Source organism: Vipera berus (genome assembly GCF_964194415.1).
Source record: "Vipera berus genome assembly, chromosome: Z".
Taxonomy (NCBI): Eukaryota; Metazoa; Chordata; class Lepidosauria; order Squamata; family Viperidae; genus Vipera; species Vipera berus.
In genome coordinates, this window is record NC_138205.1 from 32,357,541 (window position 1) to 32,376,767 (window position 19,227).

At 42.2% G+C, this 19,227-nt stretch overlaps 1 protein-coding gene across 4 annotated transcripts in view; it reads right to left on the bottom strand.

The window, feature by feature from the left end:
• Positions 1–7,876: 7,876 nt before the first annotated feature.
• PDK2 (pyruvate dehydrogenase kinase 2) overlaps positions 7,877–19,227 on the bottom strand; it is a 31,957-nt gene continuing 20,606 nt past the window's right edge. For 3 of the 4 annotated variants that reach the window (XM_081344786.1, XM_081344787.1, XM_081344789.1), the window contains 7 exons: positions 18,511–18,588; positions 18,321–18,350; positions 15,581–15,657; positions 14,031–14,129; positions 11,238–11,345; positions 9,032–9,145; positions 7,877–8,834 (listed from right to left, as the gene is read on the bottom strand). In XM_081344786.1, the coding sequence (XP_081200912.1) occupies positions 8,694–8,834; positions 9,032–9,145; positions 11,238–11,345; positions 14,031–14,129; positions 15,581–15,657; positions 18,321–18,350; positions 18,511–18,588 (647 nt within the window). In that variant the 3' untranslated portion in view covers positions 7,877–8,693. Of the gene's footprint in view, positions 8,835–9,031; positions 9,146–11,237; positions 11,346–13,962; positions 14,130–15,580; positions 15,658–18,320; positions 18,351–18,510; positions 18,589–19,227 lie in introns of those variants that run through there. The other variant, XM_081344788.1, reaches the window with a different exon arrangement.

A 19,227-nucleotide genomic window follows, 5' to 3' on the forward strand; every position in this document is an offset into this window, starting at 1 on the left:
TGTGTCAGTGAGATATCACGTCACATCCTCCTGCCGTTACCAGGGGAACATAGCTGCCTTGCAAAACACGGACAAGGGACACACAGACATGCATGCACACACATACACACACACTCTCAAAATGTAAGGTTGAGACAATTGCGTAACAGTTTCTTTTAGGGTCCCTTCTACCTCCCTCCCACTGCCTCAGGAGGCCAAAGCAGTCTTTGCCCATTCTTCACATACGCCTACAGAACGATGTCACTGGGAGTGGATGGGTAGGTTGCTCACCACTTAAGAGACCAAACTTATAGGGGGGGAGGAGCTTTAGATGCCTGGCAATATACAACAAAGAACCATGGTGGAATAAAAGAAATTTTGCATTGTCAGCTGGTTTTGTGCATTAAAGTTATTGCACAGATAAGTGGAAGGTCTCCTCCCCATTATTTCCTAATAGTCTCATGCTGCCAGGACTGCTTTAAGGTCATTTCAAAAGGAGAGGGCAATGGCATAATCTGACACTTCGAGAAAATCATCTTTTTCTTACTACTGAATTTCTTTGCCTCATTAAGAGGACATTCCATTTTCTTCTTTGAGTTTTCCGGGGGGGGGGGGGAGTGGGAAGGGAAGAAAGCTGGGCATATGGGAGAAAGAAAGCAATGCATAAAATGCTTTCCCTGACCCTGAAAGAAAGGGCAAACAGAGCACTTACTAACCTCAGAGGTTTTGCATCTTATTTCAGAATATTATTTCATATTTACGATGAAAGTGGAAGTCAGAATGAAGGGAAATTAGAACTACTTCACTGCCTATATTCCACTATAAGGTCTGTTCTCAGATGCCTTCTGAAAATTTAGGTTTGCTTTATCAAATTGGCACGTAGTATTTGCAGACAGGGCAACCAGTGCGTGTCTGCAACCTGCAGCCCATCATGCAGTGAGATTCCCCCTCCCCCCATGCTTACTTTCTGTCTCATTCTGCTGAATGTGCAGTAACCTTGTGGGATTGGAGGTGCTTTCTAAACCTTTCTGGGATATTGCTGATGAAAATCAAACTTGTGTTCTGTTAAGAGAATGTAGGTGGCTCAGGGAAAATGCACTTTGCCTCTCCCGTGCTTTTAAATTGCATGGACAACTCAGCTCATATTTGCAGCTCCTTCCCTCTTCTGGGAGCAGCAGAACAGCAATATTTAGACTCTTTTTGTCTTTTCCACTTGGGGAAGTTCTACGGCTTAAAATTGATGCTTTTAAACTTTGTAAAGTGCCACTTGTTCCAAGAAAGGCAAACTATCCAGTCCCAGTTGTTGCACAGATCTGCTCCTCAATATAGCCATCCGTTGAATTTCTCTCACAACTGTGTTAGGCCAGCCTTGAATTACATTCTACTGCTTCACAGAAGCCTATAAACACCCAAAAGACTAGAACTGTGCAGAGATGTCTGCGCCCACATTGAGGGTTGGATCTAAATCTCTAGAAAGAACTGGTTTGTTCCCAGTTAGCAAAGGGGAAAATAAATCTCCATTCTTACTAGGAAGCTTCTCCCAAGGTACGTTTTTCAAAAGGTGAACTGTAGAAATCAATAACTATAATGCACAACCCTTCCCATCTAGGCCACTAACTACCAAGAGTTTCTGTAGAAATACAGAAAAAACTTGTACTAAAATTTGCAACTGTGGAAGGAACATGCCCCTCATATTTGTTTAGGTGTTGCTTCCTGGAGAGGGAAGGAAGGATCAGCTGAGACTGCAGAGTTTGTCTTCATAAAGAGGCCATTCCGTTTTCTTCCTAGAGTTGACTTTCTTTGGGTCAGTTTTCTAGTCCTCAGTGGATTCCAAGAAACCTGCAACCCATAATCACAGGCTTCACTCTTCTTGTTTTGTTTTGTTGTTTACGGATATTAACTGTCCCTCAGTCCCTACACTCTGAAACTTCTGAAAAGCTGTCGGTGCCTTTGGGCAATTGGACAGCAACCTCTCTCTTTTTGTCCAAACTCAGTCTTTCCTGCCAGGATCCTGCATTCTGTAGAGAACTTCCCCCCCCCCCCTGGATTCATTACCCAGATATCTGTTGCACTTGTGGGAACTGTAGGTTCATTCTGAATTGAGCGCAGACCTATTGGAAAACAGAACCTTTCAATCACAGTGCTTATACTGACAAGAGCCAGAAAGCCAAAAGGCCCCTATCCCGCCTTTCCTTGGGTGCAACTCCTGTTCTACCACTGTTTGTCAGCTAACGTAACCGTACAATGACAAATATGAAGCAATACTTTGCAGACATTTTTAAATAGGGATAGTAAAAACAGAATAAAAATCTGCCCTGACTTATCTAAACTACTAGATTTGTGCTTTAACAAAGACCAGAGTCTTGGCAAAAGATCCAAGATATTTGGAGGGAATATATTGACTTGGAAATGGGGCCCGTTTTATCACTGAGAAACCAATGATGGCATAAAATGCTTTTATTAATTTTACCTTCTCATCTCAACCCAACATTTTACTTCCTTCACTGCTAAATGTTTGTGGAAAACGGGGAAGCAACAGATATTGCAATAAAGCCACTATGTGCTTATGCATATTGCATACAAGATTTTCTTTTTTAATTTCTACTTTGCTCTAAAGTATTGCCATATGTAGCTTTGCATATTCATAAATAATATTCTCCTGTTCTCTGTGAATCTATGTAATGACTTACCTCTGCCCACACAGCAGGGACTGCTGGCAAATCTAGCCTGGTTCATCTTCGGAACTTAAAATGTCAAACGGCTCTGTGACTTATGTATAAAATATTTAATATATGCAATTTTAAAAAGGCAACCACTCTCTTTCTCTCCCACACATGCGTTAGTAATCCCTGCCTCAAGTCCCTGAACATTGTGAAGTTGACCATTTCACCATAAGCTGCCTTTGTGTATTTGGAAATACCACTTGTTTAGACTGTAACATCTAGGAATCCTTTATTTATGGGAAATTAATTAGATTAAAACTTTGTTCTTTAAACCTTCCTTCTTTAAAAAATAATAATAATAGCAAATAACATTCTAGGGAAAGAGGTGAGCCATTGTTCCAAAATGTAAATAATAAAACAGCATCACCTTGCCAGCTTCCTCCCTTGAACATGACCTTTCATGAACAGGTTGGCAGGCATTGGATGCGTTTGAAAAATGGCCCCAAACTTTGAAAGAGAACAACTCAATTATTGTACTGTATCCAGCACGGGAATATCTTGGCACTGACCATGTCACATACTTCTCCCTAGATACACAATATCTCAGACATTTTGCAAAGTATATGGACTTGAAAAAGAGACAGAGGGAAGATGCTTCCTCAAGGATGCTCCTGCAGTTAAGGAAACATTGCATCAATTTGCAGATGTTCCAAAACAATGGAACAAGGTGGGCTGTTTGTTACTGACCTTGTTCCAAATTGAGAAGAAAAAAAGAAGAAATATTTAACTGCTTGGCTCAGTGCTCTGCTAGTGGGAAATATTCCTTAGGGTTCCTCTGTCCACAGAAGAAAAAGCTCTGCCATTTTTGGCCTGCAGGCCTGACAGCCTTCTAGTGTTCCTTCAAGGGACCAAGAGAGGGCTGCTGCTTTTCTGTCGATCAAGTTGACAAAGCAAACAACAGTGATTCTCCCTAAAATAGGCCTTGCATGAAATGTTTCTTGTAAGATTTTATTATGCCGCTTACCGTACTTTAGTTTCCAGAAGAGTGGACAACCTGAGGCCTCAGGACTATATAGGGTTTCTAAAGACTTTTTTAAAAAAAAATACTCAAGAGGCTTTCCCAGTCATAATTGCTAAAAAAAACAGTGGCCCAATTTGTCATTTCAACTTGAGAAACTTTTAAGGTAGGTTGAACACAATTTTACAAAATAAAAAAGGGGTTTGCTCTTATTTTAATTAATGTTAAGTAAAGCATGAAAGCCAACTTGGCAACTCTGGGCAAGTCAACCCAACCCACCTCAAAGGGTTGTTTTGAGGAAACAAGGAGGAAGAAATATATTTGCAGTTTGAGTTATTTATAAAAAAGCAACACAGGAGGATAAAAACAAATAAATACAAATTTGTATTTATCCATCATTCCTAAATGGGGGAGCAACATTTTTCAAGACTTAGGAAGGAAACTAACCCATACAGGTTTCCAAGCGTGGTGAATAATGGCGAAGTGGCAATAAGATTTGTTCTGGCTTTGTACAGTGCTCAATGTAAGCATCTTGTTTCCCTCGCAGGTAAATTTTTCTTTGGGATCTAATCATCACCTCAACCAGGTCTCCCTAATCTTCCCTTGCACACATTTCCTTTGTTGAAGTCCAATCTCTTGCTTTAAATCTAACACCCAGTCCTATTTGTTGTTGATGTTGCATATCCCTAATAAATTTTAAGCACTACCTAAATAGGTATCTGGTCAGAGATGCAATCTGGGAATCTGCCTTACAAGATCCGTGAATCTGGTGTGCAAATTATGTATCACGTATGAGCGTCATATAAGGTGTATATGCGCCAATTGCAAGTTTAAAAAATGCAAATGCTGTGCAGTATGATTGCACATAAAGACACCATCCCAAAAAGGAAGAGGGAACACACAGTGGCGTAGCGTGGGGGGTGCAGGGGGGGGGCGGCCGCACCAGGCGCAACATCTGGGGGGTGAGGTGCCAAAGAGAAGGAGGCGGCTTGGCTTGGATAAGCAGCGTCTGGGCAGAAAATAGGTCGGGCGCCGCAGCAAGTATGAATTCCTGGGGTTCAGCCTAAGCAGGCAAAGCTGCAGGGTGGGTTGGTTGGCTTTTCCGGCTTTGGAATAACCTTGGAAAGCTGAGGCATTGTAAGTTGGAAGTCATTGTTTGTCGCCTAACATGTTGGGTCAACCCCACGCCACATGCTAAGCCATAAACCGTGGTTGGTATCCAGGGTTTAGGACAAGATGGAGAAAACTAGCCAATTGTGGGATCATAAATCTTGATGAAGCCCATCATCGCTCCATGTGATGTATGCACTCAATCTACAAACGTACGGTAGTCCAAGCCTATTCACATCTGTTGTAAGGTCATTCTCTCGTGGGGTTTATCCTGACGTCCACTAAGAGTGGAACAAACATGCCCCATTAACCATTTTCAACGCCATGTCCTCTCTTTGTCTCATCCTAAATCACAGCTGAGGCACCTTAAAGTTGCCTTGTTTCAGTTTTAAACTAGCATTTTCCCTCTTCTCCAGAGACCCTTTTTTGCCTTGAACCTAACTCAGGGGTAGGCAACCTTGGCTCTTTTATGACTCATAGACTTCAACTCCCAGAATTCCTGAGCTAGTGGAAGAGACTCGAGTGCTAAAATCCACAGGTTAGGGGGCGCAAATTACTTGCCTTGCCCCGGGTGCTGACAACCCACGCTACGCCACTGGGAACACAGTATTCTAAATATTTTTAAAAATGGGGTCTTGGGAAAAAGGAGAAGGGATAGCTATGGTAGGTGGAGTTTTTGCACAAAAGAGCTTTGTAAGTCAGTACCAAATTGACAAAGCCTTTACAGAGTGATTTTCAGTAAATGAGGTGAAGGTGATCCAGTGAATTTTAATCAGCAGAAAAGGAGAAAGGGATTTTCCTTCTTTTGGCCTTGCTTCTAAAAGTCTAGCTGAGGGGAAGAAAACTTGGTGGTAAACACCAAATAAAGGAAGCAACTGGATTCTGAAGGGCATACCTAGTTGTCAGAGAGATGCTTTGCAATGAAACACAGCCCCATACATTTTATACCATGGTCATGCCCTTCAAAATATAAGTCTTTTATCCTTTTAATAACATTTGTTAATCAGAAAAGGATCTACCAAACTCCTCCTGATTTGTTGCTACTGTAAACTAGTACAACTCTCCTTCTACAATATCCTTCCAAGAAAATGGTGAAGTTGCCATCAGCCAAAATGCTGCCTAGCTCTGCCTAAGAGATTGGATATCTACACGAAGGAGAAAACGGACAATTTCCAGATGTAGCCATATCCACAGCAGATGAAGTTTCATCAGAATAATGAAATGTGTATTGTGATGACACAAGACAAGCCCTGCCCCTTAGTACCTGCATATGAGGTTGTGATATAAGTACAAAAGATAATTTTATTTGCATTGCAACATCATGACACATAGATTGTCATTTGCCCTCCTTGTGCTGTCACCTCAGATGCCCATACCTAGATGTTTTCCCTGGAGGATTTTGCAACCATTTATTGTTGATCATTTGATTAGGAGGAGGAAGAAAGGCAAGTCAATTCATATGGGCAAAATTTCTCTTTCCTCTTCCAAATCAAAGCTTTGTGACATGTGGTCCTCCATAATTACAATTATTCTTAGCCCAATGCCCATTGATGAAAGATTACAAGAAACAGCTCAAGACCAACTCTTATCCAAATTTTATGTGATTCACATATATCTCCACTAGGTGTCATCATAACATGTTTGAGTAATAAACATCTCTCCTACTCATCAGAAACGAGCAATACTGAGTACAGCTGCATCCTGCATAGTTGAAAACAACATGTTATGAATCAAGAGACATATTCAGGAACAAAGTTGAGCTTCAAGCACACAAGTAGAATGCATGTTGTTGTACTACCATGTACTACTATTGATGCCAATGAAATCAAGTTATACAACCAGGAAGATCATATTTAAATGTAATGGTGTTTTTTTTTCCTTAGCTGATCAAAAAAAATTGATACTATAATACCGTAGCAGCAATGGGACCTTGGCACATATCTTGTTCCTCCCAAATAATTAAAAGTATATTTAAGCATATAAACACAGGTCCTTTCCTGGTCAAAGTGCCCAGCACAGAGGATGGGACAGTGACAGAAGGGTGGTTGATTACTGCTTAAAATGGTAAAGAGGCGACTGCAACTCAGGGGGATTTGGACAGGCCCCTTAAGCATAACATCTGCTTAGAACAATAGCACAGGATAAAAATAGAAGGCAGAAGCAGTTTTCCGCCTACAGAAGAGTTTCAGTTGTTTTGAAAAGGGGATTAGAAAAGTGAGATCATAGCAAAGAGCTGCTGGAAAGCAAACAGCTGCGAAAGGGGGAGTGGGCTAGGGGGTCTATAAAAGAAGAAAGGAGAGAACTTCTCCCTGTATCCATAACATAACTGATTGCCTGTGAGTTTCTTGGCTAAAAAGCCCTTTTTTGCCCATGGCTTCCAAGTACTGGAGACATTTGAACCAGAAATTTATCCTTAAAATAAACACATTCCATTTGTTCTGTTGCAGTTGGAGGATAGGAATGAAGCTTTCAGTGTTCCCAATTTACTCTTCAACAGACTCTTTCTTCTTCTGCTCCCAGTTTTCTCCCATAAGCCACCCAACCCACTCCCCAAATGTGTCACAATACTTTTTCTGTGGGGGGCAGTATCTCCTCCAAAATAAGCAAGACCTAAGGATCTATATTCCATCACAAGCCAGTCTAGGAATTGAGCCATGGTGAGCAAAATTCCAGGGCTAAAATTCCTGGTTCTTGTGCTGCTTTCCTCAACTTGTCTGAGATTCAGACTTGCATTGTGAAAAGCACACAGAACATAATGCAAAAATATGTACCACTGAGAGAATATTTCTTACTTCCAGAGCAATATACTAAGAAATAAGCCCATGTTCTCTAATGTCCTTGGCTCTTTGCAACGGATGCACTGAACTCTGCCATCCCTAGGTCATGTTTTAAACTTCTTCGTGCCTTTTGCTTGGATCTTGATTCACTTGAAGAAATGCAACATAATCACACCCACACTTTTAGGTTCTTCTTTTCTCTCTTCTTGCTTCCTGATTTTTCTCAACATATTAATGCTTAGTGGTCAAGTTTTCTCTGTTCTGTACCAGCCTGCTACCGGCCCTGCAGAAAAGGCAGGGACAACCCCTTTTACAAGAAGGCAAGAGGCTGGAATTACGCCTGCCAAATTTATTGCTACAAAAACAAACAAGACATGAACCAAGAAACAGGAGCTTTAAGAAACAGGAACTATCCAAGCGGTTGCCTTCAGCAAACCAGCCCTCCCACACATTCCCCTTAAATACAGTTCAGGGCGTGGCCTCTCTCTGCCTCCTTCCGAGGTGCCCCATTGCCTTCCTCTGTTTACTCCTGATTGACTACCTCCTGCGTCGGGCGTCCTTGAACAGGGCCAGCTGTGGGTCATCTTCATCCACGCTGTCAGGCTCACACAGCTGGGTCTGCATCGTGACCAGATGAGAGGGGCCTTGCTAGGGGCTCTCATCAAGCTGTCCAATCCCCTCAGCAAGCTCTTCAACACCCCCCTCCTCCTCCTCTGAGTCGTCCGACCCAACTGCCGAACCCACAGGCTGACCCTGAATCACAACACTCTCTGCTTCATGATTACAATGCAAACATAATAAAAAAGTGATGTGTGCAAATATTAAATAGGAACAAAAGCAGATGCTTCAGACCTTTCCAATCCAATAGATGAAAAGCCAGGACTGTAGTGAGGCAAATAAATTCCATGCAGAGTTATGTTGATCTAGACTACACATTTCTGAAAAGAAATCTGAGAAAGTGACCAGGATGCTGTCTAACAGGTGAAATGGCCAGGCAGCCAAGGGGAACACTCCACAGAGGTCTTACAATACAAGGTGGGATTTATGCTGGTGATTATCATTTGTTTCTTTTTCTCCCCTCACCAAAGTTTGGTTTCTCCCCTTTAGAAGCAGGGTAGTGCCCTTTCTGGTAACAGAGAGGCTAGCTTAGGTGACTCGATAGGTGGATGTGTTCTTGGGCTCCGTACTGGGCACACACCAGTCATCTGCCTCCTGGATGGTCTGATAGTGACGCCATGCAGACTTGTTATACACTGGAAGCCTTTCCACAGAGTCTGTTGACAAGGCCTAGAAGAATGTAACATAGGTTAGAATGCAGTTTCGATAAAATCACATGCAGCGACCCACCTGGTATCACTGGAAGATTGTCTGCTTTTATTTTTATGTAGGGCAAATGATCTCGGGGAATAAGAGGCAGAATGAGCAGGAAATAGTCCATATAGGACTGGGAATATGAGCAGGAAATGAGCAAGACACCAACTCACTTTCAAATAGATGACAGCATCTGTTCCAAATCCCTCCATGGAGAATAACTGAAGGTCACCTTGGAAATACTTGGCATAGAGTCTAGAGATAGGTAGCCCATAGCCAAAGCCGGCCTTGTTTTTGAAAGAAGAAAAAACGGGTTACTCATTGTCAATAACACCATATTTTTAAGCATGCTTGTTACTTACCTCAGGAACAGTTTTTCTCAACTTCAGCAGCTTTAAGATGTTTGGATTCAACTCCCAGCATTCCCTAGCCAGATCTTAGGAGGGGAAGATCATGGCTGGCATGCTGGGTATGTTGGGAAATGAAGTCCACACATTTTAAAGTTGCTGAAATTGAGAAACACCGCTTTGAAGAATTAGTTCTGTGCAGTCTTATGAGTCCTGTTATGCATCCCTAACTTTGCTGGCATGAAGCACACCGGGAGCCAAGATGGTTGTCACAACTGGTGATTCACCACCACAAACACACCCACTTACAGAAATATAAAGAAATGAAGGAGACCAGGGGATTCAAAATTTTATCTGAGCAATGGTGATAGGGAAAGGGGATGTTTAGTCCTTCTCTTCCTTGCCATTTTCATGTTATTTATTTATTTATTTTATTAAATTTATATGCCGCCCTTCTCCCTAAGGAATCAGGGCGGCGCACAACAATAAAAATTAAAAACATAAAATAGAAAATTTAAAAAGAATTAAACAATAAATACAATAATTATATGACAATTTAAAAACCAGTAAAAAGCTAATTAAAACCGTAGTGAGTCCAGGCCCGCTTGTTGGAACAACCTCGTCTTCAGGTCATGGCAGAAGGACTGAAGGTCAGGAGTCATCCGTAGCTCTGGGGGCAATTCATTCCAGAGTCAGCACGCCCACAGAGAAGGCTCTTCCCCTGGGGGTCGCCAGCCGGCATTGCCTGGCCGACGGCACCCTGAGGAGGCCGACTCTGTGGGAGCAAACTGGGCGATGGGAGGTTGACAATGGCAGCAGGTGGTCTCGCAAGTACCCCGGGCCTAAGCCATGTAGGGCTTTAAAGGTTATAACCAGCACCTTGAATCGCACCCGGAGGGCAACCAGAAGCCAATGCAGCGGGCCTGGACTGACTATGGTTTTAAATTTGGCTTTTATTGGGTTAAATTGTCATTTATTTATTACATCCATTGTTTAATTCTTTTTTAAATTTTGTACTTTATGTTTTTTAATTTTTTATTGTTGTGAGCCGCCCTGAGTCCTTGGGGAGAAGGGCGGCATATAAATTTAATAAATCTCAATCTCAATCTTGTGCAGGAGTAGTGTAACATGGGAGTACCGAGATACTCCCATAAGCACCTGCGCGACTGCATTCTGCACCAGTTGAAGCCTCCGGGTGCTCTTCAAGGGCAGCCCCATGTAAAGAGCATTGCAGTAATCCAAACGACAAGTGACGAGGGCGTGGGTAACCATGCATAGGGCATCTCGGTCCAAAAAGGGGCGCAACTGGCGCACTAGGCGAACCTGTGCGAAGGCCCCCCTGGTCACGGCCGTTAGATGATCATCCAAGTTGAGCCGTGAATCCAGGAGGACACCCAAGTTGCGAGCCCTTTCTGTTATAAATGGTTCCCCAATCTTAATTTTAGTCTTGTCATGGAGAAAAAGTAGCTACTTTTATTCTTTTCCCTCACAATGTTGTAAGTTCTTAACAATTCAAATCATGAAGATGGCGTGAAAAAAAGAGATAATGAACTTCCCCTCCCCCAGATGGGCTATTCTAACCAGCATTTTATTCAATAATAAAATAAACAGAGAAATGGTTTTAACTGTTATATAGGTGAAATATAATTTCACCTATATAATTTTAAGTCTTATTTTACTGTGACTTTCTTCCACATATTGTTCTCAGCAATTAGAAATAAATAATATTTTTTTCTTTCCTTACAGTCCTATTGCTCTAACATCAGAAGTGATCCCCACTTTGTCCCTTTGATGACCTTTTTATATCTGATCCCATTTCTGCAGTGATCTCTCTTAAGGCTGATAAAGCACAGATTTCTACTGGTCACTTTTCCTCTTTATCTGCACACACACGGCAAAGGACAATTTAAGGCAACATTTATATTTAAAAAAACCAAACTGTTTGAAGCCAACTGCCATGACCTTTTCAAAGACTGTTTGCAATATTAATTGGCTAGACATCCACAACTTTGGCCCACTTTATAACACATACCAGGGGCGTCCCCCCGGAGCCCAGCTCTGGTTTGGGTGCTGTGGAATATAAGTAGCTGAAGAGTCGATCAATCTTGCGGAGAGGAACCCCACCGCCTCGGTCACTCATCTGCTCCACAACAGAAGGATTAAGAAAAAACAAACAACAGATACAGGCAGGGAGTTAGGAAAGCCATGCACCCTTATTTTCACGGACCAGATCTTCATTTGAGGAGCTTTTCTTTAAGGAAACCAATTAGCTGGCAGTACCTAACTGGCTATAGCCAATCTTCAAAAATGAAGGCAGGTGCGTGTGCACACACACACACAATACGCGCGCACACACACTACACACACAAAATGACAAATCATTGCATACTGATGCCCAGAAAACCTCATTGTGTCAATGAATTCTCCAGTTATTGGGTTTGACTCTAATCAGAATTTACATTTATATTTAAAGAGGTAACTAAGAAGTCCAATTAAAGGTTACCGTATTTTCCGGCGTATAAGACAACTTTTTAACCCATGAAAATCATCTCAAAAGTTGGGGGGCCGTCTTATACGCCAGAAAATAGTACATAAATCAATCGAGTGCCCCTGTTCTTGCAAAGCAACTTCAAGCCTCCTTAGTCCAGTCCCCCCTCCAACGTGACTCTCCCTTCCCACCCCCAAGAGCCTCTCAGCCCCTTCCCCTCCCCCTTGCAAACGCCAGACCCCGGGAGCTCTTGCGTCTATTCCAAAGGGTGGGTGGAAGGAAAAGCCCCTTTCGGCTCCGGCTTGGCTGCAAGTCAGCGAGCCCGGGAAGGCACACCCTCCCCTCTCACTGTGGACGAAGCAGGGCAGGCTGGCGTCTGGCGGGAGCCAGCAGGGCAGTCCTGCGCACGCGCGCGCTCCCCGGCTCCTAAGGAGTCCTCGGGGAGCCATGGCAGGCGCCTCACGCTCTTCCCTCTTGAGGCAGCATCGGCGGAGCCGTCCGGCGGGAGCCGGCAGGGCAGTCCTGCACACGCGCGTACTCCCCAGCTGCTAAGGAGTGCTCCTGCCAGATGCCAGCCTGCCCTGCTTCCTCCACAGTGAGAGGGGAGGGCGTGCCTTCCCAGGCTCGCTGATTTTCCGGCGTATAAGACAAAAAATCTTGAAAATCATCTCAAAAGTTGGGGGGTCGTCTTATACGCCCAGTCGTCTTATACGCCGGAAAATACGGTAAATTACGAGAGAGAGAGAGAGAGAGAGAGAGAGAGAGAGAGAGAGAGAGAGAGAGAGAGAGAGAGAGAGAGAACCAGAAATGAATTTGTCTTTCACCAGACTAAGTAACCAAACAGAGTATATGGACCCAGCCTTTTTTCCTACAATGTGTTTTGCATTCCTATTTAAATTATAATAATTATTTCCAAGTTTGCATGTCTACATTTAATTTATGTAAATTTGTGCAAATTAATTTTCTTCTTTATTGTCTTTTTTGACAGTACTGAATTAAGTAAAAATATCTTGATATCATGAGCAATCCAAGACAGTACAAGCTGAACAGAAACTAGAGTAATGTGGTGGCTAGAAGTAACGGACTCCAATGTAATGACCAGAGCAGCAGTTCAGGACCTGTCTGGCCCAGATCCAAAACTTGTCATCAAATTGTTTATGCTGATACCTTTTATCATTCAAACGGCCAATCACAGAAGCCTGCAATATACATTCCTTTCCACATACAAACCATCCAGTTGTATATATTTTTTTAGTATTATGTTTATATTCTGGTTTTTCCTCTAGGATGCTTTTTCCAACCAGAATGTCCTGCAAACAGCATTTGCTACTTAGGGAGTCGCTTCGCTGGTTGGGAAATTCTGAGGATGAATTTGACACATTCAGAGGATGTCTGGTTGGGAAAGCAACATTTACGATTCTTTCTCCTCTCCTCTATTTTACCCTCACCATCAATCACCCTGTAACTGAAATTATATTGAGAACTAGTAATTGGGTCACGATCACCCAGCATTTGTAGCTGAGTAAAGGGACGCAGTGGCTCAGTGGGTTAGGATGCTGAGCCTGTCGATCAGAAGGTTGGCAGTTTGGCGGGTCGAATCCCGAGTACCGCGTAACAGAGTGAGCGCCTGTTACTCGTCCCAGCTTCTGCCAACCTAGCAGTTCAAAAGCACGTAAAAATGCAAGTAGAAAAATAGGGACCACTACAGGGGGAAGGTAACAGCGCTCTGTGCGCCTTTGGCGTCTAAGTCATGCCGGCCACATGACCATGGAGACGTCCTCGGACAAACGCTGGCTCTTCAGCTTTGAAACGGAGATGGCCCCTAGAGTCAGAAACGACTAGCACGCATGTGCGGGGGAACCTTTACCTTTACCTTTAAAGAGCTCTACCTGGACCCACATAATTTTAGTCTGTTACTTCTAAGCACTACATCGAGGTCATCTTGGCTCTTCTGGTGTAAGTGTGAACTGTCTTTCCTGTCACCAGAAGTCATTATGCACGCAAAGGGACGCAAAAAGCTAAATCTAAAGCTCAGGGACTAAATCATTTCAACCTCGGTCAGATTCTACTTAGAGATTTCGCTACTTAATACGACTAGGGATAATAGTCAATAACTATACTTCTGTTCTCATTTGCTTTCTCACTTTGGAGAGAATTGGATGCGAGTGGTGGGGAAACCTTCTTCTCCTGGAAACTTTTGAATATGAGACCAGAAATTGTAAGAAAACTATGAAACAGAGTGATGTTATTTTACTGCCTAGCAAACCACCAGTAGCTGCAGCTTCTCCCTGGCCTCCTCCCTATTGTACATCCTTCTTCTTCTATCAGTTCACTTGCCCTGATGGAGAGATCCTCCTGGCCTAGCGCCACCATCACTTTGATGGGTGGCAATGTGGGGCTGGACTCGTGGCTTTCGACAGTGGCCCTCATGGCATTCTGGAAGACAACAGGAGAGAAAAAAAAAGAAAGGCATAAGAATGCTCTAGTGAACATCCCCACTTACAGCAAGGTCCTCTATATACTTATTCTTTAAAATAATGAATTAAAAAACAGGAAGAGAATATAGAAATCATTTGGTCCAGGCTTGCAACACAGGCTGGAAATATGGCGAGCAGCTCAGAACACCTTCCAGCCTCTGCTTGAATACCTCCAGTAAAAGGATAATCTCTTCTACACTAGTCTCTGGCCTGATGCAGACACACTGAGACTGTTGCTCTAGTTACAGCTTAGAGCTGTGTGTGAAGCCATCCTCTGCTTCATCGTCAAATAAATCTTGCTGTCAGGAACTCTTGTCTTAATGCTTAATCTATATCTATCTCTTGCAACTTCCCATTATGCTCCATTGGTTTTCTGTTGTTGTTGTTACGACTGTTCAGCATTCTAGAGCCATTGGATAGATCCAATCCTCAGTAAGCTATTTTCGTGGTACCCTTCCACTTACTATTTCTTTCTTAGCCTTGGTGGAGCAGTGGGCTAATGCCTCCTTAAGTAACACCAGCTGCCTGCAATTAGTGCAGGTTCAAGTCCCACCAGGCTCAAGGTTGACTCAGCCTTCCATCCTTCCGAGGTAGGTAAAATGAGGACCCAGATTGTTGGGGGCAATTAAGCTGACTTTGTAATAATGCTGCTTGGGTGTGTGTGTGAAAGCCCTAATAAGCAGGCATATACATAGAATGAAGGCTACTGCTAAGCTTGTAAGCCGCCCTGAGTCTTCGGAGAAGGGCGGGATATAAATGGAATTAAAATAAAAATAAAATAAATTTGTTTTTCTGCAAAATAGAAGAGCCCCTGACTGCTGGATACCAAGTCCTGCTTTCCTAGAGATCATCACTTCAAAGTAATTGGAGAAGGAATTACTTCAATTACTCCAATTAGAAGGAATTGGAGAGCTGATGTATGAAGCAAAATGTTAGATGGGTTAATTAGGCCTTTGGCTCAATTAACTAGTTAATTATCCCATCTCAACATTCTATGGGCAATGGATGGAAGCTTCCAAAAATTTATTATGTGGCTACTGGAAGGCAGGCTTACTAGCCTGAAGCATTTGTCAGAAGTTGCAAATGCCCAAATAGAAAATATGACTGAACAGAAAATCAAATACTTTTGAGTATCCACTACACAAGTGAGACCATATATGAGTTGGTATAGCTCTATGATCTTCCTGGAGTACCTGAATTCCTGAGTCACTCCCTATTGGGCAATATCAAGCTAAGACTGAAATTCCCCAAGGTGCTAGGATGATCCAATATTCATCACACACACACACACACACACACACACACACACACACACACCGTAATATTTGACCTCAAGTTATAGACCTGATTTCTGGTTTGAATACAGCACCGAAACATTCTATGGAAACAGACTCCAACTCTGAGGATTACCTTGAACAGTTCAAAGAGCATGTGGTACAGGTGAGAAGGAACGTAGACCATGTGGATGGGTTGGTTGGGTTGATTAGCTAGAAGCAGAACAAAGGTAATTAAGATGCTGCTTTATTATTTTGTTTCTGTTCTTTTTTTTTTGCCACATGCAAAACACCCATGCTGCTTGCTGCAATAATATAGAAAAAATAGGGTTCTTCACCATAAATTTGAAGTTCATAATCACATCAGTATGACCAGTCATGACTGGTCCCATTACAAGTAGTCCTCAACTTATGACCACAATTTTGCCCAAAATTGATGTTGCTAAGTGCGGCAGTTAAGTGAATTTTGCCCCATTTTACGATCTTTCTTCACACAGTTGTTAAGTGAATCACTGCAGTTGTTAGGTTAGTTACACAGTTGTTAAACAAATCTGGCTTCACCATTGACTTTGCTTGTCAGAAGATTGCAAAAAAAAAAGTGATTACATGACACTGCAACTGTCATAAATAAGAGTCAGTTGCCAAGCTTCTGAATTTTGAACATGTGATCATGTATATACTGCAACGGTCGTGTGAAAAATGGTCATAAGTCACTTTTTTTCAGTGTCATTGTAACTTTGAATGCTCACTAAATGAAGTGTTGTAAGCCGAGGACTACCTGCACACTATAGTATCTTCATGCTAAAGTAAAGCTACCTCCGCCATATAAGTAAGTGCAGAAAACCTCACAAGATGGACAGCTTCCTCAAACATCATTGGTCCTCTGCCTCCCCAGGCTTTTTGTTTAATTGTAAATTCTCAAACTTCTTTTGGGCAAGTAAATTATCAGGTTTACCTAACTTTCTGAAAAGTTTTACTTGATTTATTTTAATCATCTTTCCAAAGACACTTACACTCAGATACACTCCCCAACACTGCAGTCTGGTTTCCTGATATTATATATATATATATATATATATATATATATATATATATATATATATATATATATATATATATATATATATGTGTGTGTGTGTGTGTGTGTGTGTGTGTGTGTGTGTGTGTATATATATATATATATATATATATATATATATATATATATATATATATATATATATATATATATATATATATATATATATATATATATATATTACACACACACACACATATATATATATATATATATATATATATATATATATATATATATATATATATATATATATATGTATGTATATATACTGTATATCTGTGCAAAGGTCACTGGCTTATTTAATGCAGCAGCCTGCTCTTGAAGTGAGCCAACCAGATACATTCAGAAAGCCAACAAGCATATAAGTCATGAAGACAATGGTGAACCCTGATTCCATGCAGTTGCTCCAGGCACAGATACCTAAGGTCATGATACCGTTGGACATGAGGGTTTCATTTACCTATTTAACAATCACTGAAACTATTGATATATTTAACTTTCAGAAGCTGAACTAAGCTGTAGACTTAGAGAAGGATGGATTACATGACTTTCATATCATTTATCTACCGCCATAAAAAAGAAGAAAGAGGTAGCAACTGATTTGAAAGTGAGGTAGTAAAGAATTAAGCACCAGGCAAGGATTAAAGTTTTACAAACTTAGGAGGCAAAGAATAATGATGCACAGCTCTCAACTAGCTTCCTGTCATTCACTAATTAGTATGCACGAATTTCGGAAGAAATGCTGGAATGCTACTATTACCCATGTGAAATTTGTTGATTAAAACCAGAAATAATTGTGCTTTCTCAACCAGATGTCTCCAGACAGTAATTTCCAGCATTTGTAGGCACTCAAAGAACTAGCTTAAAGACGATGCCTGTTCCTTTAAGTCAGGGAGCCATTCAGCCCAGCATCCTGTGTCAGGCAGTGACCAACAGCTGCAGCCAGGAAGTTCACAAGCACAGACAGAAGACAGAAATCTCTCTACCACTGCTGCCCTCCAGTAACTGCTATTTAAGATATGTTGCCTTGGATAAGATTCCAACATATCTGGAAGGTAAAGATTACCTGCAATAATCCAATCTCACTTTATGTTCTCCACTTTATGTTCAAGGTTTTGGTAATGGTTTTTAAGGCCCTACATGGCATGGGTCCGGAGTACCTCGGGGATCACCTGCTGCCGGCGTCAACTTCCCTCCGCCCTGTGCGTTCCCACAGAGAGGGCCTCCTCAGGGTGTCTCCAGTCAGAGAATGTCGGCTGGTGGCCCCCAGGGGGAGGGCCTTCTCTGTGGGCGCTCCGGCTTTATGGAACCAGCTGCCGGTCGAGCTCCGGATGGCACCTGACCTTCGCTCCTTCCGACGCGGTCTGAAGACCTATCTATTTGAACAAGCCGGCCTGGCCTGATGGGGGATGTGTTGGGGTTTTTATTGTGGATTTTTATATTACTATCTATTGTTTTAGCTCGGGCTCTATTTAATTCTTTTTTAATTTTTGTACTCTGTATTTTTATATGTGCCCTGTTCACCACCCTGAGTCCTTCGGGAGAAGGGCGGTATACAAATATAATAATAAAACTAAAACTAAACTGTGTCTCCTCTTATTGCAGTTTTGGGGGTATCAATGAATTGTCCAACTATTTTGCTGTTAAAAGGGCAGTCACTGTCATCTGTTTTAAAAGGTAAGGCAAAAAAAGAAAGAAGCCGAAAGGAAAAATGGGATTCTAGCAAAGCTTTAGTTGCCAAGCCACAACAATAACTCTAGCGTAGTTGCTTATCAAAGGATCATCAGCTACTTACTATGCCACTTGTGAGGTGTTGTTTCACTGGCTATATAGAAGGGGGAAAAATGGAGAAGGCTAGCAGTCCCTCTAAAATCCCCTGTGCGTATAAGAGGCCGCTGAACAGCCTCTTTGGACCCTCCCTCCCACTTGGCTTATTTGCTCCTCTTCTTAACTTTCCCACTTTTATCACAGCTTTGCAAACTCACCATTCACCTCCTGAATCTCCAGGTCAGGAGATGCCAAATAGTACTTGTCACATAACAGTTTGGCCATGTCATAAGCATCTGCAGCAAGAAAGAAACACAAAACATCCATTGTTACAGAAACACAGCTGCTCTTCTTGGTTGAATTCCATAACCTGTCAGCTTTATCATAAATTGGCAAAGATCATCTACTTGATGAGCAGATTAAAAATTCTATATTACTTTCATGCAAATTACTGTATTTGGACTAAATTAGGCAGGGAAGGAATATATTGCCTCCCCCAAATTTTCAGAGCTCTGCGTTTGCTCCTCCTTTTTAATCCACATTTCTTTCTGAATTCTATTTAAGAACCACCTAATTCAACCAGGAGGGACTATGAAAGAACAGCCTAGGTGGGTCAGATGACTATTAGAAGATCTCCTCCCTTTTGTGCTAACCCCATGCAGTAACAGGAAATCCAGCTTCATCACCTGTCCTTCCAGAAATGCAGGAACATATTATATTCTTTGTATATTGGCATGAAATAGGTAAAGGTAAAGGTACCCCTGCACATGCATGCTAGTCGTTTCTGACTCTAGGGGCCGGTGCTCATCTCCGTTTCAAAGCCGAAGAGCCAGCGCTTGTCCGAGAACGTCTCCGTGGTCATGTGGCTGGCATGACTAGACGCCAAAGGCACACGGAACGCTGTTACCTTCCCACCGTAGTGGTCCCTATTTTTC